The 24,070-nt window shown below is 33.5% G+C and overlaps 1 protein-coding gene across 1 annotated transcript; it reads right to left on the bottom strand.

The window, feature by feature from the left end:
• Window positions 1-993: 993 nt before the first annotated feature.
• Window positions 994-20,522, bottom strand: LOC143082561 (tubulin alpha-1D chain-like). Its single transcript, XM_076258286.1, has 8 exons — window positions 20,408-20,522; window positions 18,940-19,156; window positions 17,903-18,051; window positions 16,445-16,597; window positions 15,701-16,004; window positions 2,201-2,461; window positions 1,612-1,752; window positions 994-1,256 (listed from the first exon to the last, which is right to left on the bottom strand). The coding sequence occupies exons 1-8, from the start codon at window positions 20,408-20,410 to the stop codon at window positions 1,144-1,146; spliced, it is 1,341 nt and encodes a 446-aa protein (XP_076114401.1). The 5' UTR covers window positions 20,411-20,522; the 3' UTR covers window positions 994-1,143.
• Window positions 20,523-24,070: the final 3,548 nt, after the last annotated feature.

Genomic DNA, 24,070 nt, shown 5'->3' on the forward strand with positions numbered 1-24,070 from the left:
AGGAAAGGTATCAAAAGTTCACATGAATATTTTTTGCGCTTATCTGTATATTATGAACATTCATTACTATATAAATATAGTGTATTTACTTTGAATTCTAAGTTTACTAATCGATCCATAGTGGTCATTGATATAGTATACAGACCCTTTCTATTTAATTTAAACTCTGTGACTGCCGTGGATAGTAAACTTGAAAATGATAGCAGATAGAATTCTGAAAATACACTTTATTCTTTGTATTATATGTATGTTCAAAGTATACAGAAAAACTCAAACCGGAAGTCTAATCTGACTTAAAATTTCGTCCAATGACGGGAAATATCCGGATGCCTTTTTTCTCGTTTTTCTCCAAAAAGAACTCAATCTGAATAATCATATGAATGGATGACAAATGGCACTATGCACTGTACCTATAGGACACAGAGGCGTGTTGGTCAAATAATTGTGGAAAGAAGAGAAGCGACACCCAAAATGAGGTCTTCTCGTTTAATAGTATGAAAGGTATCAAAAGTTCACATGAATATTTTTTGCGCTTATCTGTATATTATGAACATTCATTACTATATAAATATAGTGTATTTACTTTGAATTCTAAGTTTACTAATCGATCCATAGTGGTCATTGATATAGTATACAGACCCTTTCTATTTAATTTAAACTCTGTGACTGCCGTGGATAGTAAACTTGAAAATGATAGCAGATAGAATTCTGAAAATACACTTTATTCTTTGTATTATATGTATGTTCAAAGTATACAGAAAAACGCAAACCGGAAGTCTAATCTGACTTAAAATTTCGTCCAATGACGGGAAATATCCGGATGCCTTTTTTCTCGTTTTTCTCCAAAAAGAACTCAATCTGAATAATCATATGAATGGATGACAAATGGCACTATGCACTGTACCTATAGGACACAGAGGCGTGTTGGTCAAATAATTGTGGAAAGAAGAGAAGCGACACCCAAAATGAGGTCTTCTCGTTTAATAGTATAGATATCGTCCCCGCATAGATCGTGCCGATAATACTTCAATGTTGAAAGGAGACATGTTAACGTTATCAGTAGAATTCCTATCGTATGTCCTGCTAATAGTTATGGAAGACTTATTATCATTTGTTATATATTGTTCGCAAGATATTTTTTTTCTAGTATTCGTCCTGTTCCTCTTCTTCATTATACTCCATCCCGACTTCTTTATAGTCCTTCTCCAAAGCAGCCACGTTTTCTCTGGCTTCAGAAAATTCACCTTCTTCCATTCCTTAAAAAGCAATTTAACAAATTTAAATAAATAGACAAAAACTGTTTAATGTCTTTAAATGTCAGCTGTATTTGTACGAGGCTATGAAACAGGTGTAATGCGAGCAACAGCGAGCCAAGAGTGCACAATAATTGAAATAAAACTACTAAAAACGACACTTTTTTTTACCAAATTAAATCAACAAATTGTCCGCATCTTCATTTACAATGTGACTTCATAAAGAATGAGATCAATATACATATATGTACAATATCTGATATGACACTACCCTTCTTAGCTAACCCAAATCTAGGTAAATGGCAAATGACATCATGAGAAAACTGTAATCAGTGTTTAATTGAGAAACAATCCTTACCTTCACCAACATACCAATGAACAAAAGCTCTTTTAGCATACATCAGGTCAAACTTGTGGCCCAATCGTGACCATGCATCCGCTATGGCTGTTGTGTTGCTTAACATACAGACAGCTCTTTGTGTCTGACCTAAATCCCCGCCTACAAAATAAGTGCAAAAATGGAATTCGTTCGTAAACATTTGGAAAATAAGATATGTTAAGTTTCACGGTAGGATTTATATACTTTTCGTATCGTTTACATATTAAATCATATTAAGATAAGAATTCAATATATATGTTTTATGAATGTATATTTTGTTTGTAATTAATCATGGTAAATTGTATACAATGAATGAGTTCCTACAGTTCTATCAAACTGATTTATTTAACATACTGGTAGCAAACTACAGAAAGTGTAAAAATAAACAAGGTCTCATGAACTTATCTTTTTTTTAATTTTTAGTGGAATCTTAATAACTTTTTCTGCTGTTAATATATATATTTACTTATCAAATCCAATCAGGCAGATTTAAAGATGACTATTGAGATGTTGTGCCCCTCCCAACCCCAAACAAACAAACTAAGAAACAAACTAACTTAATTCATACCTGGTACAGTAGTTGGTTTCTGATAGTTGATTCCTACTTTAAAACCAGTCGGGCACCAGTCTACAAACTGAATTTTTTGTTTTGTCTTAATTTTAGCAATGGCGTCGTTGACGTCTTTGGGAACAACGTCACCACGATACATCATACAGCATGCCATATATTTCCCATTACGTGGATCACATTTAACCATTTGATTGGCTGGTTCAAAGCAGGCATTTGTGATCTCTGCTACGGACATAGCTTCGTGATATGCCTTTTCGGCTGTAACAAAATTAAAAAAAAATGATAAGAACAATATTATGAATATGAATATATATAGAATGAAATTCAAAACAGTGTGGCTGTGGTCATTGATTGACACATTAAATTCATCCATTGACTGGGACAATTTAGGTAAACGTGTGTATGTAACGACCACTCCTCACTATGTACTTTTTAAAGACACTTAAACTATGGGGTCACCAAAGGTGCTCAACACCTTAATAAAGTAATTTAAAAAACTAATCAGAAATAACACGATGTTTTGATTTATATCAATTATATAAATCAAAACATAAAGGTTATTCCTGATTAATTTTTGGAATTATTTTATAATTAAAGGCGTTAAGAAACCTTTGGTGACCCCACAGTTTAAATGTCTATCGTAGGTACGTCGTGAACAGTGGTCGTTACAGACAAACGTTCATGTAAATTGTTCCAGTCAATGGATGAATTTAATGTGTCAATCAATGGCCACAGCCACACTGTTTCGAATTTTATTCTATCTATTTATATACATGATGTTCTTTTGTGTGATGTGTGTATATTTTGGAAGTTTTGATGACCATCAGAAAAATTTGCTTTGTCTTATTATGTTATCCTTTTTAAATGAACAAACTTAAAATACCTAATTAGTGCAAACGATACTTTTTCTATAGTGCTTTTTATCAGGATAGCTCTTTATCAAATTAGTTTATATAAAATGCAATTGAAGATTTTTTTAAGAATTTGGAGGTCAACAGCTCTTACAACAACCAGAGACAAATATATGTCTGTGCAACAACATCTGGAAGAGTTAAATTTCAAAAAAAGTCCTGTCGGAAAGTAAAATAGGCTCATCGGTTTAACATACCACCTCTTTCCGATATATGTTTCTGAGCAAACTTTGTGATCAAAATAAAAAAGACAATTTAAGGTCATACAGGTTCTCCGACAATTGCCAAGTGATGCTTGTTACTATACTATATATAAAAATATTAATTTTCGCGAACCATCTAGGTCACGGAAATTCCAAAATATGGCATCAGTAAGGAGAGTTGTGCAAATAATGTGAATACACAGAACCCCCATCCAAATTATCTCTAGCTAAAAGTATTCATCTTTTTCTATTTTATATGTACTAACAATATTCAATTTTTCTATAATTTCGATTAAAATATTCCAAAATCTGAGTAAAAATAGATCGAATGCCCCAAATAAACATTGTCTGATTGGTTGAAGTACTGTGTCGTCGATGCTTAGCAGAATAAGCCTCGATGTAAAGCACACGCTTCACAGGAATAAGGAGAGTTTTACAAATAATGTGAATACACAGATCCTCCATCCTATTTATATTTTGCTGGAAATGTTGCAGTGTGCATCATTTCTGTTTTGATTCTGCTCACAACATTCCATTTTTTCTATAATTCCGATTTAAATATGTGGAACCCGCAATAAAAATAGATGGCCTCAATCACGTGGCCTCAATGATTTAATAGCAACGCAAAAAATTCCATTAATCATGTTGTACTTTGTTACCAGTCGGAACTACTCGGCCTTTCTGGTTGCACGAAGTGAATAGCCGAGTAGTTCCGATTGACGATGTTACATAAGCCGAATCACACGTACAGATCTTTGCGCTCAAATGTAATTCTTGGTGAAGTATACAGGTAACTTCGTTTACGAACATTTATACACATTTTTTCATTAACATATTACCAGACTTTTGCATATTCACGTTTTTTTATGCTGAACTGTAGTCGAATTCAATTCTATACATTTTTTTTTACGTGAAGTAATAGGAGTAAGAATCTTTTTTCGCGCCGATTTAACCAGCATCATCACCATCAACAAAATTATTTACCGTTATTTTTGTGCAATTTCAGTTATATAGTTTATCAATTAGAGAAATTTTGGTAAGTATTACTTATTAATGTTAAGGTTCTACTGATGTGCTTCTCTAGACCTTTTTGACGGTCCGTTTTATCCCATTTATCTCAATACTATCTCCGATGACAGAAATGTCAACCCGACCTATTCGTGTCGAAAGTGAAAATCGCATCTATTTGATGAAATAATTTCTTCTTCCACGGTTCATACATTATTTCTGTATTATTTGATAACCAATCAAATTCACATTGCATGTTTGCTTGAAAATGGTTATGTATTAGTGAATTGTAAGGGCGATGCAACATGCGAGGTCAGTACGTGCGCGATCACGTGACATTATTATTTGTAAACAAACATGCTCCCCGTGTAACACGTGTCTGAATTATCCTTTCAAAGTGTTATGAATCTTTCAATCACTATTTTATGATATATTTCTTTTTGTTTTTAGGTCTGCATATCAGTATAGTCCAAGTGAATTAGTGTTAGTTCTGAGTTGTGTGGTTTTTTTTTTATAGAATTAGAAGGTAAGTCTACATAAGTTATATTTAACTTAAGTCTAAAAAGATAACTCCACTTTCCCTCTATATTTAAAACCGCATACTAATTTAAACAGCATTTGCTCCCCTTGAACACTAATTTGTCCCTTCCCCGTCATTTCCCTTTAAATTTGCGCAAAAGTCATACTTTTAGTCCATTTACATTAATGGCTGATTTGTGATTTTAACATCTTAACTGCAATTTTCATATTGAACACATTTGACCAATCAGTATGAGTTCCCACGTTTTTTGTCTTATATGAAGGAGGTTAACTTTTTAGGTCATGTTTTCCTAAACACCTTATTGCTATTTGGTTAGAGAACACAATAGACCACTTTCGAGTTCATCCGTCACAGGAAAAAACTCGTCAATTATACGCGCCTTTATCATCGTCATTTGTGCGTTTAGGGGCGTCGTCACTTCCTTCCAATGTTGAGCGAGTGGTTGGAAAACTATAATTCTATATTGAATGAATTATTCAGCAAATTGAATTCTCAAAATTGACAATCAACACTGCTGTCATTAGGGAAATGTCAGTAAGTACCTACAGAGCAACCATTATTTCTAGTTTATCCTGCACAAAGACGATCACTAAGACGCTTGATGAACGTAAATAGTGCAGGGATACAGGCGAGCCCCTCTATCTGGTAAATGACGTCATAAAGGCGTGTATAATTGACGAGTTTTTGCCGGTGACGGATGAACTCGAAAGTGGTCTATTAATTTGTAGTGCATTTCTTTTAGAACATAAATGAAAATTAAAAAAATCCCACCCGCGCTTTCTCAATGAAACTTTTACAGTGTGTTGTACTACTTTTGGGACAAATTATATCAAAATTATTTGTATATAGATTGACTACATGTACCAATTGTGGTCTTGGACCTAATAGGATAGAAAGAGTTGACAAACCTTAAAAAAACTTGGTATAACTAAAGCTTAATAAATTATAACACTGCTTGCAAAGTTTCACAACAATAGGATATACATTATAGACAATATGTTAAATTCTATACTCATCTTTGCGTGTTAAATTTTGACGTTAAAATTGGAAAATTTCAACTATCAACATGTTGGGCTTTAAAAATTAAAATATTGCAAAAAACTTCCATTTAAATGCCTAAATATATCATTTATTATGTACATTAAGCAATAGAGTACTCATTTGATTTATCAGACTTAGCATAATTATTCAAAAGTCAAATTTATATCAGCCTGGGCCTAAAAATTGAGGTTTTTCAATGAAAGGAGGCCTTTCATAAAGATGTAATATTTTCCAGCAATTTTAAATTTGTGAAGCATTTTGGTTATAAATAATCCTTACATATGTATTGCATGTACTTGAAATGGAAAGAAAAGTTACAAATATCATATCATATTAGTTTAAAAGGGTCTTAAGCCAAGTAAGACTGGAAAAAAATAAGGGTCAATTTAGGCCGTGCCACATATTTCCATTAAAAAATGCATATTGAGGCTATAAGAAATAAAAAATTGTGTCTTTTTTATCATTTCTATACTCATGTGACATGATACAACAAATCTGAGCACAAAAAGGCTCTTGCAATTAACTTTTCTTATGTATGGTCTGATACAAAGATTTTTTGCTTTTAAGTGAAAAACTGGAATGCAATTTTAGTGTCAACAGGCTTATATTTAAACCACTTGCTATCCTACAGAAGAAAAGAAAGATATGTGAAATGGAACATGTACCGTACAATAGACATTGTAAAGTGCTTTTGGTTCAAATTTAGTGAGGTCTTTATTGTGGACTTCAAATTTTATGTACCAAGAACCCCACTTTTGACTTCATCCAAACAGGGCGTTAGACAAGGGTCATTTATACAACACATTTTGCACATATTGTCTGAGATAATCTTCTTTTCTGTAGATCCTGAGTTCATAAACAAGTAAAGGAACTAGATAAAGGCATAGAAACACAAGTATTGACACATGAAAACCTGTCAGATAGAAAGTCAGGATGCCATGTATGCATTAATATTGAAAAAGCCATAAAATGCCTATTTTGACCATAAAATGCCAAAATTGGTAATTTTTGTAGAAATTCTATAGAATAAAAGTTTGAATCCTTTAGTTTCATGCTATTTGACAAATTGACACCACCAAATCATTTAAGGAAGTTGCCCAAGTACAGATTCTATATTGACAGACTTCACCTCTTAGGTCCGAGAACACAATTAATTCGTAGTGCATTTCTTTTAGAACATAAATGAAAATAAAAAAAATCCCACCTGCGCTTTATCAATGAAACTTTTACAGTGTGTTGTACTACTTTTGGGACATATTATATCAAAATTGTAGAAAACTTCATCGTCTCTAACTCAAAATATGAACAATTTTATCTTTAGGGCGTCTTGAAATCTTTTGACAGCTTCCGAAGTCCTATATTTCAACCTTTTTCACCTGGACTAAATCACTACTTTCCTTTTCAATTCGGGACCAAAATTTTTTTACAGTGTAATTTCACCCCCCTACTTACAATTTGAGGCATTAAACACGGAGAAATTAATTTGGAAGGGGTATTAAAATTAATGGCAAGTAACCCACTATTAACACTTGGGACTTTATTCGTGAACAACGAAAATCAAGGGACAACAATTGTGGTCTCGAACCATTTGTCTGTCTGGATTGTTAAAACCACACAATTAGATAGTGATAAATATGCAAGTTTTCACAATCCCGGAAAATATGAAAAATACACCTTATCGCTATTTAATCCAATCTGGGAAAGACAGTCAAATGTACAACTCCCTGTTTGGGTCATGTGGCTGAAAATAGAGGTTTTATAGTAGAGAGATGAGGGAGTAAAAACTTAAGAAAGCGATCATCAAGAAACTTTAAGGGGGTGGCGGGTCTAAATCGTTATATATAGTTTTTCTCTATATTTTTCTATAAATGAACTTTATATTATAGTTAATAGAAAAATAAAATAAAAAAAGTGGGGTCACCCTTCATTTGCGCTCATAATCAGTCTTCCAAAGAAGCATACATTTATGTAAAAGTGTTTTTTTTCTGTTGAAGTAATAGGAGAATTAAAGTTAATATCGAAATAAAAAAAGAAATTAATTACAGAAATCGCTCAAATTTTACAATAATTTAGTTTAAGTACAGCTTACATATGGAAATGATATTAAAAAATATAGGTCACAGATGAGTTGAAAAGGATATTTCAATTTTAAAGCAAAAAAAGGCATTTACCCACCAAAGGGAGATAATTTGGAACTTTTTCAATGATGAATACATTCTAAAACAGGGACAAAACTTAAAGGGGGCCAGTCGCCCATGGCTCCTAGATTTTGAGCTGGGCCCCTAAACTTTCAGTTAAATTTTAGTTGAACATATACAAACTAATTATGAAATATCTGGTCTGGGCTCCTAGCTTGAAATTCCCAAGTTTAGTCCCTGTAAAAGTCATCTGGGGCCAACACAAATTTATTGTTTTGAATGATTTTTGTACCATATGATAAAGTAACAACTACAAAAGGTAACAAATAAAATTTGTAATGAAAAACAAATGTTTATTTTTTTTCTGAAAATTTTATACCCTCGCGGCTCCTTAATATAGTATGATCCACTTTTTTCGAAAATTAAAATTGAAGTAAAAAATTATTTTGTTTAAAGTTTTTACATTTTTATTTTAGCATTTAGGGGTCTTTTGCATTTAAAAAGTTTTTACGGTAAGGGACGACATCAAAAGATCAATGTAAGATAAAAAACTTAATTCAAATAGTTGGGGGTTGAACTGCTGCAAAATTTGGTTATCTGACATTGATTTTTACATATATCCATATGGGTCAATCAGTTTTTCCCAAATTAAGTTAAGAAGGGGGTAGGGGGGTCAGTGATAAAACTATGTGAATTAAGTTTTTTATCCTTCATTGAACTTTTGGTGTCGTCCTTAAGTTAAAACAGGTCTCATAAAAAAGTATTGTGCATCAGTGTAAATTTCATGAATTCTTAAATCACATATATATAAATGATCATGTACTATAATTCTTTATAGCAATATCTGTTTGCCATTTAGGGGTCTTTTGCATTTAAAGTTCAGATTAAGTGGGTTTATTTTGCGAAAAATGACCTCAATATAAAGAACAATATATATATAGACAATATTTAGACTCAAAAAATGGTATATCAAACAGAAGACAAACTAGAGGCTCTAAAGAGCCTGTGTCGCTCACCTTGGTCTATGTGAATATTAAACAAAGGAAGCAGATTGAAAATTGACTACAAAGGTCAATTACTCCTACAGGGGTCAATTGACCATTTTGTTCATGTTGACTTATTTGTAGATCTTACTTTGCTGAACATTATTGCTGTTTACAGTTTACCTATATCTATAATAATATTCAATATAATAACCAAAAACAGCAAAATTTCCTTAAAATTACCAATTCAGGGGCCGCAACCCAAAAACAGGTTGTCCAATTCATCTGAAAATTTCAGGGCAGATAGATCTTGACCTGATTAACAATTTTACTTCATGTCAGATTTTCTCTAAATTATTTGGTTTTTGAGTTATAAGCCAAAAACTGCATTTTACCCCTATGTTCTATTTTTAGCCGTGGCGGCCATCTTGGTTTGATGGCCAGGTCACCAGACACATTTTTTAAACAAGAAACCCCAAAGATGATTGTGGCCAAGTTTGGATCAATTTGGCACAGCAGTTTCAGAGAAGAAGATTTTAGTAAAAGATATATAAAATTTACGAAAAATGGTTAAAAATTAACTTTAAAGGGCAATAACTCCTAAAGAGGTCAACTGACCATTTTGGTCATGTTGACTTATTTGTAAATCTGACCTTGCTGAACATTATTGCTGTTTACAGTTTACCTATATCTATAATAATATTCAATATAATAACCAAAAACAGCAAAATTTCCTTAAAATTACCAATTCAGGGGCCGCAACCCAAAAACAGGTTGTCCAATTCATCTGAAAATTTCAGGGCAGATAGATCTTCACCTGATTAACAATTTTACCCACGTCAGATTTGCTCTAAATGCTTTGGTTTTTGAGTTATAAGCCAAAAACTGCATTTTACCCCTATGTTCTATTTATAGCCATGGCGGTCATCTTGGTTAGTTTGCGGGGTCACCGGACACAATTTTTAAACTAGATACCCCAATGATGATTGTGGCCAAGTTTCAAATAATTTTGCCCAGCAGTTTCAGAGGAGAAGATTTTTCTAAAAGATTACTAAGATTTACGAAAAATGGTTAAAAATTGACTATAAAGGGCAATAACTCCTAAAGTGGTCAACTGATCATTTTGGTCATGTTGACTTATTTGTAGATCTTACTTTGCTGAATATTATTGCTTTTTACAGTTTATCTCTATCTAAAATAATATTCAAGATAATAACCAAAAACAACAAAATTTCCTTAAAATTACCATTTCAGGGGCAGCAACCTAACAACGGAATGTCAGATTCATCTGAAAATTTCAGGGCAGATAGATCTTAACCTGATTAATAATATTACCCCATGTCAGATTTTCCCTAAATGCTTTGGTTTTTGAGTTATAAGCCAAAAACTGCATTTTACCACTATGTTCTATTTATAGCCATGGCGGCCATCTTGGTTAGTTGGCGGGGTCACCGGACACAATTTTTAAACTAGATACCCCAATGATGATTGTGGCCAAGTTTGGTTTAATTTGGCCTAGTAGTTTCAGAGGAGAAGATTTTTGTAAAAGTTAACGCCGGACGCAGGACGACGACGGACGACGACGGACGCCGGACGCCAAGTGATGAGAAAAGCTCACTTGGCCCTTCGGGCCAGGTGAGCTAAAAAGGGAAAATAAAGTGAATTTTGGAGAATTTATATTATTAAATGTACATGCATTTGAAATATTAAAGATCCATGGTGACCTAGCTAGCTATCAGTTTAGAAAACAGTGATTTAAATGCTAGTCTATTAGAGGGATATTTCATATTCATTGGTAGTAGATATAGAATCTTATTTTATCATGGAGTCCAATTTGAAAATGACTTTGGGGGAGGGTTGGGATCCCGCTAATATGTTTAACCCCGCCACATTATTTATGTATGTGCCTGTCCCAAGTCAGGAGCCTGTAATTCAGTGGTTGTCGTTTGTTTATGTGTTACATATTTGTTTTTCGTTCATTTTTTTACATAAATGAGGCCGTTAGTTTTCTAGCTTCAATTGTTTTACATTGTCTCATCGGGGCCTTTTATAGCTGACTATACATGCGGTATGGGTTTTGCTCATTGTTGAAGGCCGTAGGGTGACCTATAATTGTTAATGTTTGTGTCATTTTGGTCTTTTGTGGATAGTTGTCTCATTGGCAATCATACCACATCTTCTTTTTTATATTTGGAAATGAAGATGTAGTAAAGGCTGAATGCCAGTTTTAGTCTTATATATGTACTTTATAATTTTAGTCTTACATGTATATGATTACATATATGTATGTGTACATATATCACTGATTTAGTGGCAATGATAAATAGACACTGACAAGTCTTCAATGGTGGATCCAGAACTTTTCATGGGGGCGGGGGGGGGGGGGGGGGGGGGGGGGGGCCTGGATCCACCTATGGTCTTAGATAACATTTTATAGTTATGAACATTTTGTCAGTTGACTAAAACTAGATGGCGGTGTGTGTGTTCTTATTTCCAACAGAAGGACACTAAACCTATATCAATATGTGCATGAAACAAATTGATAGTTGCTAGATACTGAATGATTATACCACAAGAAAGTTTTAACCTGTGCATATATATACTTAAAATACGACAAAAAAATCATGTCTTTTTCAGGACTTCTGAATCCAACCATGTAGTATGGAATGTTCTTGAGATATGGTTTTGGTCGATGGATGTTCACGAAGGACCTGTAGTACAAAGTATATCACTGGATTTAGCTCTTTGTCTAAGTGTATTATTAAAGTGCTTTGCTTTGAGCTGGGTTCATTGTTATGCAATTCATTCTTTGTAAAATAAAGATTTGACAGACAACTCTCATGTACAAGGATTTGTCAAAGTAGTATCACCTCTTATGTACAATGTAAGTATTAGGGAGATAAAAGCATTCTATTTTAATTTGAACCAAACATATTATGTTTGTTCAATTATGTTTAAACTAGAGGCTCTAAAGAGCCTGTGTCGCTCACCTTGGTCTATGTGAATATTAAAGGAAGCAGATGGATTCATGACAAAATTGTGTTTTGGTGATGGTAATGTGTTTGTACATCTTACTTTACTGAACATTCTTGCTGCTTAAAATTATCTCTATCTATAATGAACTTGGCCCATTAGTTTCAGTGGAAAATGTTAGTAAAAATTTACAAATTTTATGAACATTGTTAAAAATTGACTATAAAGAATAATAACTCCTAAGGGGGTCAATTGACCATTTCGGTCATGTTGACTTATTTGTAAATCTTACTTTGCTGAACATTATTGTTGTTTACAGTTTATCTCTATCAATAATAATATTCAAGATAATGACCAAAAACAGCAAAATTTCCTTAAAACTAACAATTTAGGGTCAGCAACCCAACAACGGGTTGTCCGATTCATCTAAAAATTTCAGAGCAGATAAATGTTGACCTGATAAACAATTTTACTCCATGTCAGATTTGCTCTAAATGCTTTGGGTTTTGAGTTATAAGCCCAAAACTGCATTTTACCCCATGTTCTATTTTTAGCCATGACGGCCATCTTGGTTGGATGGCTGGGTCACCGGACACATTTTTCAAACTACTAACCCAAAAGATGATTGTGGCCAAGTTTGGATTAATTTGGCCAAGTAGTTTCAGAGGAAAAGATTTTTGTAAAAGATTACTAAGATTTACGAAAAATGGTTAAAAATTGACTATAAAGGGCAATAACTCCTAAAGGGGTCAACTGACCATTTCAGTCATGTTGACTTATTTGTAAATCTTACTTTGGTGAACATTATTGCTGTTTATAGTTTATCTCTATCTATAATAATATTCAAGATAATAACCAAAAAGAGCAAAATTTCCTTAAAATTACTAATTCAGGGCCAGCAACCCAACAACGGGTTGTCCGATTCATCTGAAAATTTCAGGGCAGATAGATCTTGAACTGATAAACAATTTTACCCCATGTCAGATTTGCTCTAAATGCTTTGGGTTTTGAGTTATAAGCCAAAAACTGCATTTTACCCCATGTTCTATTTTTAGCCATGGCAGCCATCTTGGTTTGATGACCGGGTCACCGGACACAATTTTCAAACTACTAACCCAAAAGATGATTGTGGCCAAGTTTGGATTAATTTGGCCCAGTAGTTTCAGAGGAGAAGATTTTTTGTAAAATATTACTAAGATTTACGAAAAATGGTTAAAAATTGACTATAAAGGGCAATAACTCCTAAAGGGGTCAACTGACCATTTCAGTCATGATGACTTATTTGTAAATCTTACTTTGTTGAACATTACTGATGTTTACTGTTTATCTCTATCTATAATAATATTCAAGATAATAACCAAAAAGAGCAAAATTTCCTTAAAATTACTAATTCAGGGGCAGCAACCCAACAACGGGTTATCCGATTCATCTGAAAATTTCAGGGCAGATAGATCTTCACCTGTTTAACAATTCTACCCCATGTCAGATTTGCTCTAAATGCTTTGGTTTTTGAGTTATAAGCCAAAAACTGCATTTTACCCCTATGTTCTATTTTTAGCCATGGCGGCCATCTTGGATGGTTGGCCGGGTCACCGGACACATTTTTTAAACTAGATACCCCAATGATGATTGTGGCCAAGTTTGGTTTAATTTGGCCCAGTAGTTTCAGAGGAGAAGATTTTTGTAAAAGTTAACGACGACGACGGACGACGACGACGGACGCCGGACGACGGACGCCGGACGACGGACGCCAAGTGATGAGAAAAGCTCACTTGGCCTTTTAGGCCAGGTGAGCTAAAAATGATAAGCTCTATCTAGGCTTATCGATTTCTTAAACTATATTTCATTGTTCATGCTTGAAATTTTTATACAACCACAGAAATTTTTGCGGTCCTAAATAGGTATCCTGTCATCGTCGTTCAAAGACAGATGGTTTCCATATAATAACTTAACTATAAGCAAAGAGAAATAAATAAAATTATAACACAATGTTTATAACCACAAAAGGAAGCTTGGGATTGATTTTGGGGGTTATAGTCCATAAGGTTTAGGTTCCAAATTAAAGGTGCCCAAAACAAGCATTAATTTAGTGTCAGTACAAAAAGTTGTGTATAAGTATTTCAATTGCTCTGAAATTGTACCATAATGTTTAATACCATAAGTAGAAGGTTGGGGTATATTTTATAGGTTATTGGGGCAAACAGTCCAGGAATTGAGGGCCAAAAACAAGCATGTTTGTAGAGTCGAGACCATAAATTGTCCAGAATGGTTGTTGAATTACCTAAAACCAATGCTTTATGAAATCTTCTTTGAAAATTAGAGTTGTCTTTCTCTGTCCAGAATAGTAGTTTAATCAACTTAAATTAATGCTTTATACAATATACAATGCAAAATTCTCTTTACTACCAACTGATAAATTAAAGCAGTCTTTAATAACCATTCAGTGATTAAAAGCACTTTGATTATCATTCTAGGGTTATGCCCTTTTACAAATGGAAACATTGAAGAATTATTTAGTCTTAACTTAAGTTTGTTTTAACTAAATCTAGTGAACCATACCAATAGTAAGCAAATACATATGAAAAAGATGTGGTATGCTTTCCAATGAGACAGTTCTCCACAAGAGACCAAATGACACAGAAGTTAACAACTATAGGTCACTGTACGGACATAAACAATAAGCAAAGCCAATACCGCATAATCAGCTATAAAAGGCACCGAAATGACAATATAAAACAATTCAAACGAGAAAACTAATGGCCTTATTTATGTTAAAAAAAAAAATTTAAAAAAAACTTATATGTAACACATAAATAAACGACAATCACCGAGTTACAGGCTCCTTATATCATGTTCTCATTTCTAGATATCATCTCCCATATAGAAAAAAAACGTGTGAAAAAATTACTCTATGATGTGTTGCTCTCCTAGATACAAAATGTATCCAAAATCAAAGATGTAGAACATATTCTATCATAATCATTCGGTAACTAGTGTTATTACTGTCTCCTCCATGCCTGTCTTGAACATAAAAAAAAAAAAATAAATAAATAACAGTTCTAATGCTCAGGTTGGTTGTCACCGTGCAACACAGTTAATAATATAAAAAAGAAGATGTGGTATGATTGCCAATGAGACAACTATCCACAAAAGACCAAAATGACACAAACATTAACAATTATAGGTCACCGTACGGCCTTCAACAATGAGCAAAGCCCATACCGCATATATAGTCAGCTATAAAAGGCCCCGATAAGACAATGTAAAACAATTCTAGCGAGAAAACTAATGGCCTCATTTATGTAAAAAAAATGAACGAAAAACAAATAAGTAACACAAAAACAAACGACAACCACTGAATTACAGGCTCCTGACTTGGGACAGGCACATACAAAAATAATGTGGCGGGGTTAAACATGTTAGTGGGATCCCAAGCCTCCCCCTAACCTGGGACAGTGGTATAACAGTACAACATAAGAACGAACTATAAAAATCAGTTAAAAAAGGCTTAACTCATCAGATAGACAAAAAAATAACATCATAAGGGAAAAACATAGAACTCCTTTTGTCATAAGAAACTGTCAAACATCCAAACATACTATCCACACTCATCTGTGTCCACACTTGTATTCATATAAAGATAATGCTGACTGCTAACCTGACAAAACATATGTAGAAAAGTACTGTAACTCTAGTTACCTGATTTGATGGGTGCATAGTTAACCAATGGAAAGTGGATACGTGGATAAGGCACTAAATTGGTCTGAAATTCATTCATGTCAACATTGAGAACGCCATCAAAACGCAATGAAGAAGTTATAGATAAGACAACTTGACCGATCAGTCTATTTAGGTTTATGTAGGACGGTCTAGCTATATCAAGATTTCTTTTGCATATGTCAAATAAGGCTTCGTTATCAACCAAGAAAGTGCAATCGGCATGATCCATTGTTGCATGAGTGGCTAAAATGGCATTGTATGGTTCTACAACAGCTGTTGAAGTCTGTAAAACAAAACTTTTATTTTACCAACGTGATATTCATCTAAAAAGTGCGAACTATTGCATTATCAAAATGTTAAGACAAGATATCAAAACATTAATAGGGAATCTAAATAAACTTATCGGATATATAATATTTTGTCTTCGCTAAATCAGAGACATATAATAATACAATATTATATGTCTCTGGCTAAATTAAAGTCAACTTTGAGGTCCAAAGTGTTCGAGTAGACACGTTAGTTTATCAAAATTGCAAAAAACACTTATTGAATTTCCTTTCAAATTCCTGGTCTACCGAATTCGAGCTACTTTGTGTTTGATATTAAAGACATTAAACATTTATTTTTTATTTCTTTTAATTTCTTTCTTTTGATCTCCTGCGTTTGAACACTAGGGTGTGTACATGAATTCGTATACTATATTTACAATAGCAAAACACCTACCTTAGGAGATGGATATACAGCAAACTGCAGTTTTGATTTCCTTCCATACTCAAGATACAAGCGTTCCATTAACCGGGATGTGAAACCACTTCCGGTTCCTCCACCCAAACTGTGAAATACCAAGAAACCTTGCAATCCGTTACACGTGTCAGCCTAAGACAGAATAATGCAAGTAAGCTGTATAAATAAATATATTTTTTCTACATAAATTATTTCGTTAGTTTTCTCCTTAGATTTATTCAACATGTGCTTTGCATGTCGGATCCTTTGTAGCTTACTATGCTGTGTGTGTTTATCCGTTGTTGACGGCCGTACGATGACTTAATGATGAGACTACTATAACACATGTGTTATACTAGTCTCAGCTTAATGTTATTAAATTCAACGATATTTTTTCGCAATGATAAGAATATAAGGCCAGGGAAATACTTTGAAATGGTCATACGACGGGTCGCCTATGTACAGTCAATTGTGATGCATGCATGCCGTTGCGTTGAATTTCATTTCTTTGTTTTATTCAAATGTCTCTTTTCGTTTGTATTTTAAATGCAATATTTAATCCTCCGAATTTTTCAGTAAATAGTTTATTTGGATATACATAATATATATAATTCGTCTGAACATCAGCACAACAATGTTAGATTTTAAAACATTTGCTTTCGCCCTCGCCGGAATTCGAGCTCATGCTACTGAGATATCGTGGCACAAAATCTCATGCACTGTATCCGACGCGCTAGACCACTCGACCACCTACAGTGGCGGATGCAGGAATTTTCGAAAGGGGGGGTGCAAAACATATGTCCCGATTGTCCCGATTCAAATGCATTGATCGGCCAAAATAAAGGGGGGGTGCGCACCCCCGGAACCCCCCCTCTGGATCCGCCACTGCACCTAGGCTTCACAATAATAATGCGTTCGATGACCGGGTTTAATACCTTTCCTCGTTAGTTTTAATCTAGTATCGCATCACAGTACATGCTATATAAAGGATAAAGATGGAATTGTTACAGATCATCTGTTTTATGTTATCTATATTATATATAGATGCAGATCCTATAAGCACGCATATATTCACTGAATTACATAACGCGTTTATAAAGTAGAATGCAAGCCGTCATTCTGTTCAGATTGAAAACTTAAGCAAGCCGGTAAACAAGATCGATAAAAAAAGAACCCACTACTAAAAATCACTTCTAGAACACTTGTAACCCACTATGGAAGAACATATTTTTTCAAACGCGTAGAGGTGTTATTATATTTACCACACCATTCGTAAAATATATATTAAATAAAAGTCTTTTCCTCTCTTGGAATACAAGAATTGATGCCTGATGATAAAACATATCATGCATGTATTAATGTAAACTTCTTCTGTATCATTAAGAAATCTCTTTTATGAATGCTCCCAGATATCATACATGCATTTTCTTGTCACAGTTATGTTTCTTGATTACTTACCACACGTCGTATTTGATCTAATACATCGTCAGCAATGGCTCTTCCGACGGTATAGTGACCCCTTGCAAAATTGTTAGCAGCGTCTTCATTCCCAGTGATTAGTTGTTCCGGATGGAAAAGATCCTTGTATTTACCCGTTCGTACTTCATCTAAAATATAATCAAAGAAAACATCTTTCTAATAGTTGAAACTCTAAAATTGGGGTCATTAAGCGCCAATTTCATCCTATACAAGAGTGTTTTCGCCTTGTAAATGAATGAAATTTAAAGTATTTAGTTGGACATCTAACACAGAATAAGCGAAGAGAGGGCTTTGTTCATTATGTACTTTTATACATAACAATATACTAGTATTTTCTTGTGTAGCAATTTGCACTGTCTTGATGGTTTGTTGTTGGTGTTATGGTCATTTGGAGATTTTGGTACGGATTAAATAGCTTTTCCAACTGTTTTGACTCGGAGCTTGATGTATTGAAAAGAAACCTGTTAATTTTAATTATCTTCTTGATATCGATATCTTCTGGTCGTTTTTGTGTTGCTATCTAATTGGGATGCCATATCTCTTTTAATTCATCTTAATCATCACTGTAAACAACTATAGAAAATAAAATTGGGGTACTGTTTTTCCAATAATCAATTTCCAACTTAACAACTGTTACAGTAGGTCACCATACGGCCTTCAACAATGAGCAAAGTCCATACCGCATAGTCAGCTATAAAAGGCCCCGAAATGACAAAAGTAAAACAATTAAAGAGAGAATTTTAAAATTTGGTAAAAGTTAGGCATGTTCAACATAGATTATATCAGTCAATCAATTTTTCTCCGACCTATATCTTTATTTTTGTCCGGTTCGTCATTTAATCGAAATGTTGAGTAATTAAAACACTTTAAAAAGTTAATGTTTTTACACAAAATGCAAGTGGCGTTTTACCTATATGAGATACTTATGGATTTCGTTACTTTTTCACATATATTTTAACTTAATTTAACAAATCTCTTTGGACAAAAACACCCAAGACTTTGACAAATATACATGCCTACAACACTAGGTTCAAGGTCAACATATATAGCTCTTGGTACATGTTTGCCATGTCTGGTTTCGTTGAAAAACGTGTTAAGTGAATCGTCTGAGTTAACATTTCCATCCTGCAGAGTTCCGTCAGGTTTGATGTTGTGTTCTAAACAATAGAGTTCCCAGCATGCATTGCCAATTTGGACGCCTGCTTGGCCAACCTGGATTGATATGCATTCTCTCTAAAAAAAAAAAGGATGGACTTCAATTATTAAATGTATACTGTACAAGTGGTGATAAAGTTGTCTCCTGCTGAGGCAATGTATAGCGTAAAATGTTTCTCTCGTATCACTTGACAAGTCCGGCAAACTCTGTCATTTTAATAAATAAATATCATTATTCTGATAAAAATAAAATAATATTGATAATTATGATATTAGTATTTCTTATCCAAGTCAGGAGCCTGGAGTTCAGTGGTTGTTGTTGATTCATGACTGTCAAATTTGCGTTTTGTTTATAAATTATGCTGTTGGGCCATACTTAAAAATATTTTTGGTTTGTCTAAACCCTTTCTAAAGGTTGCAACAGTGGGAAAGTAGGTAGACATTTTCTTTTTTTTTTTTTTTCAACAAAAAGAAATTTTAAGAGTCAAATGTTGTTAAGTATTCATGGTTATCATGCATGCTTAACTGGTTAAAAAAAAACCAAACTTTTCCACATCAGGACAATAAAAGATTTCGAGTAGGCAGCTATTTCTGGGGTAGGTAGGGTTAGGGCAAACAAACATAATCTTTTTTATGGCCTTAGTTTCCTCAATTGAGTTAATTCTTTTTTAATGTCTGGTCCTTCTATATTTGACTATATGGTATGGTTTTTTTTTCATTGCTGAAGTTCAAACTGTTGCCAATAATTTCATATACCCGCTTCATTTAAACTTGTGGTCTGATTGCAATCATACAACATTTTAAAAAGATAGTAAATGATTACCATGAAATACGTAAATAAAAACGAGATCAATCATGAAAAAAATATCAAATGAATATAATATATTTATTTTATTTATTAGAGCCCAAATTACACCCATAAGAGGGCCAAAATATATTATATTTGCATATATCCTTACCATTTCCTTTGATACCTTCAGAAATGTGTTGTAGTCTTTAATATATAATATTTTCGGTAGTATAACTACTTTATAAAACAACTAAAAGTTTTCATCTGTTATCTTTTTTCCAAGTAATATATTGTATTTAATTAAAAAAAAAGCTATTGACAGTCATCAAATTCGATGGTAAATTGGATACATATGACTTAAACTGTACAAAATCGGAATTTAATCTTATACCTTGTACATGTTTTGCATAGTACGCTCTGAATTGTTTTTTTTTGAAATTTGGATTGAAAGACTACTTTGAAATGTGGAATTCAGAGAGAGAAAGACAGCTAATTAATAATTATGTTCATTGTTGAAAATTATATTTTAATTTACTTACCATTTTCTTTTATGATTTGAGTTATATTATCTCTCAAAGTATGGTGTATACAACTTCACAAACAAGTTATATTTTTCATATATTATATAGTTTTAATTTTGTCATCCTGTTACCATGATTATTTTTAACTATCAACTCGCCATTGAATCATTATATTTGGACGGAAACGGATTTTTCATACATGCATATAAGACTCTTATCTTGTTTCAGGATACTATCGGTCACAAGTATATTGATACTAAACCCCTAACGGGAGGGATTGTGCCTGATATCATATGATGAAGACATAATCTTTCAATCAGTTTAATTGAGGTCTGGAGCTGGCATGTCAGTTAACTGCTAGTAGTCTGTTGTTATTTATGTATTATTGTCATTTTATTTATTTTCTTTTGTTACATCTTTTGACATTGGACTCGGACTCCTCTTGAACTGAATTTTAATGTGCGTATTGTTATGCGTTTACTTTTCTACATTGGCTAGAGGTATAGGGGAGGTTTGAGATCTCATAAACATGTTTAACCCCACCGCAATTTTGCGCCTGTCCCAAGTCAGGAGCCTCGGGCCTTTGTTAGTCTTGTATGATTTTTAATTTTAGGTTCTTGTGTATACACAGTGTACAAGCGGACAGTGACACAAAACGGAAGTTGCTGATCTGTCCGACGGCGATCGGCTCGTTGTTTTTCAAAAAAATATAGAATATCAACACAAAGTGTCCCATAATGGATTGTTCAGCAGCTCAAGGTAAGTGAATAACTACAATGATGTATTTTTGACCATTTAAAGCTTATTTTATGCTTTTAGCATCAACCGTCTTTTTAAAATAACTCCTGATCATGAAGAGGGGTCAAAATTTTGCGATTTTTCGAGTCATAAATCTTAACAAAACTCCGAAAATTCAAACATTTTCAAGATTTTTAATCGATACATAGTTGAATAATCATATTCCGCATACACACACAAAAGTTTGGTTCATTTTTTTTTATTATATTGTCACAATTGAATCTTTTCTATTCAAAGTGTACTGTCCGCCTCGTTGCCACCGTATGTTTTCATACTGTCCGATTCGTTGGTCATATTCATGATCGATATCTTAAGCAAAAGTAAGATTGAAACATGCAATTTATCCACATTTAAACTTTATTCAACACAGATACTGTCTTTGATTATATATGGAAAATATTTAAAGATTATATATTCAGCTTGGATCTCGTGTCAATTAAAGGGGGACATTGGTCACTCTTCCAGAACCTTTACTCATGTCTGCTGCTCGTATTCATCGTTTGCGGACCTTGTTGTTAGATTCTCTACCGATATAATATTCTAATAAATGCATGGTGAATTCAGTACACATGTTCCCTATGACATGATCTTTCTAATTTAATGCAAAATTAGAGTTTTGATCCAATTTTACGGCCTAATGAACATAGAAAACGATAGTGCGAGTGGGGCATCCGTGTACTATGGTCACATTCTTGTTTAAAAGTTATTTTAAAACAACAGTAGATGATAGTGAGTGATGCAGCGCACTTAAGAACATCAATTAAATAATGTTTTGCTTATATTTTCAGATATACATGATGAGTACTAGTAATCCTTATAGTTGTACAACATGCTTGTTTTCGTGCAAAATATTTTCCGAAATAATAGACCACAATATAATTCGCCATCCGGAACAAACACTTAAAATAAAGGTTTATATTCAAAATAAATGCATTCTTCAGACGAAAAACTTTTGTGTTATACCAAACCAACTACAAAAGGATGGTTATTACATACATAGTGACAATTATAAGGAAACTCTTAATATAGGAAAAACATGTGAACTTTTGGAAACAGCAAGCACTCTTTTTGAAATTGAAAATGATAACTCGCATGAAATTGGAAGCCCAGTTGCAAAAAGACAAAAAATCTCCACATCAACACCCCGCAAATCTGATATTTCTCATGACCTCAAGGAACAGACAGACGAGGAAATGGAAACTGAAGGAGACAAGAATAAATCATTTTTCGATATCGATGCAGATCTGTCGAGAGAACTTTTGGATCTTTCTATATCGGATGACAATTACATTGACTCTGATATTGAAGAAATGCGGCAATTGCTGCCAATACTTTTTGAAAAAATGAAAACAGTAAATCAAAAATATAATTGACGGACGGACGGACGGACGGACGGACGGAGTGAATGACGAAGTATAGCGGTTACGAGACTTTCTTTCACTTCGATGACGCAGGTTACAATCAAGATATAGATTTAGATATGGTCATAAAAGATTTACTTAAAGCATATGACCAATAAGAGGCGGATCCAGATTTTATAAAAATAAAAGGGGTCCCACTAATGTTTGCATCAAGAATGGAGGAGCGGACACAAAACAAGTTGACTCGCAATCTCTGTAAATTTTAAATGAAATTAAAACCGATAAGGATGGCCTGGGGGCCCACGCCCGTTTTTGTTCAGCTTATGCCATGTTGGTATACGGCGTGTAATGTTTAGAACATAATAATATTTGATAACTTCATTGATTTATATTTTATCAATCGTTCAGCATAATTATCAAAGCATTTATATATATTTTTATCACACATTTTGAACTGATATGTATGCTTTTGCATGGTCAGATAAAGCAGGAAGTTAAAGTTGGCTATTTTCCAATATCCATATCAGCCCCCGAAAATCCATATATATCAGCCTTTGAAAATCGATATCAGCCCTTGAGAATCGATATTAGCTTTTGAAAATCCATATCAGCCCCAGTAAACTTGGAAATATGTGATAAATAGATCATGACATGTCATTTTACATATCGGCCCTGGTTTCAGCCTTCGACCCATATCAAGCCCTCGGGCTAAAGCCCTCTGGCTTGATATGGAAGTCTAGGGCTGATACCAGGGTTGATATGGAAAATGCCATGTAATAATTTAAAATTATCGTGTCCTTTTCTTCACAGACATTTCAAAAGGAAAATACGCTCTTACTTTGCATCCGTGATCAGACTTTAACATTTCGATCATAATGTATACTATAACATAGATGTAATCGTAGGTACATGGGGACGGGTATTTTTTGCCCCATATTTTCCATATTTGTTAATTTCACTGATATTCGTGTTTTTTAAACTTACAAAAATATAATTCAGGAGCGGATCCAGAAATTGATAAGAGAGAATTCATACCCAGATGAAAGATTAAAAAAAAAGTAACTAGGGTTCCCAACCCCGGACCCCCGACCGCCTGGATCCGCAACTGCCTAAGCGATTACAAATACATGTATTAAGTAACGTGAATGTATTCATATTAATTTATTTAATCGATGATTTGTACATATAAGAATTGAATAATAACTCATACAGAATAAATGCAAGTTATGATAAAAAATTTAACAAGAAAGGCTTCACCGCATACTTCATGTTAAATGTGTGTATATAAGTATTCTTACCTCTACTAAGGCAATAGGAAAACAAACTCATGGACCATTCAAGTACACCGTAACTTTTCAATTGATTCTTTTTGACTTGAATTCCAAGCCATGAGATTTGTTTGATTATTGGTGAAATAAGACGCAAACTGTTGTAAAAAACTATTGTTTTGATTTTCTGTGTCAAACGTTTATAAATATAAAAAAGAAGATTTGGTGTAATTGCCAATGAGACAACTCTAAAC

The sequence above is a fragment of the Mytilus galloprovincialis genome, chromosome 1 (assembly GCF_965363235.1).
Source record: "Mytilus galloprovincialis chromosome 1, xbMytGall1.hap1.1, whole genome shotgun sequence".
Lineage (NCBI taxonomy): Eukaryota > Metazoa > Mollusca > Bivalvia > Mytilida > Mytilidae > Mytilus > Mytilus galloprovincialis.

What these genes read in the sequence shown, in the direction of transcription:
- LOC143082561 (XM_076258286.1), bottom strand. An exon ending in CCTTGAACCTAGTGTTGTAG is followed by an intron (nt 18,052 to 18,939) that starts GCATGTATATTT and finishes ATTATATTTTAG; the next exon opens with ATGAAGTACGAACGGGTAAA. An exon ending in CTGTATATCCATCTCCTAAG is followed by an intron (nt 16,005 to 16,444) that starts GTAGGTGTTTTG and finishes TTTGTTTTACAG; the next exon opens with ACTTCAACAGCTGTTGTAGA.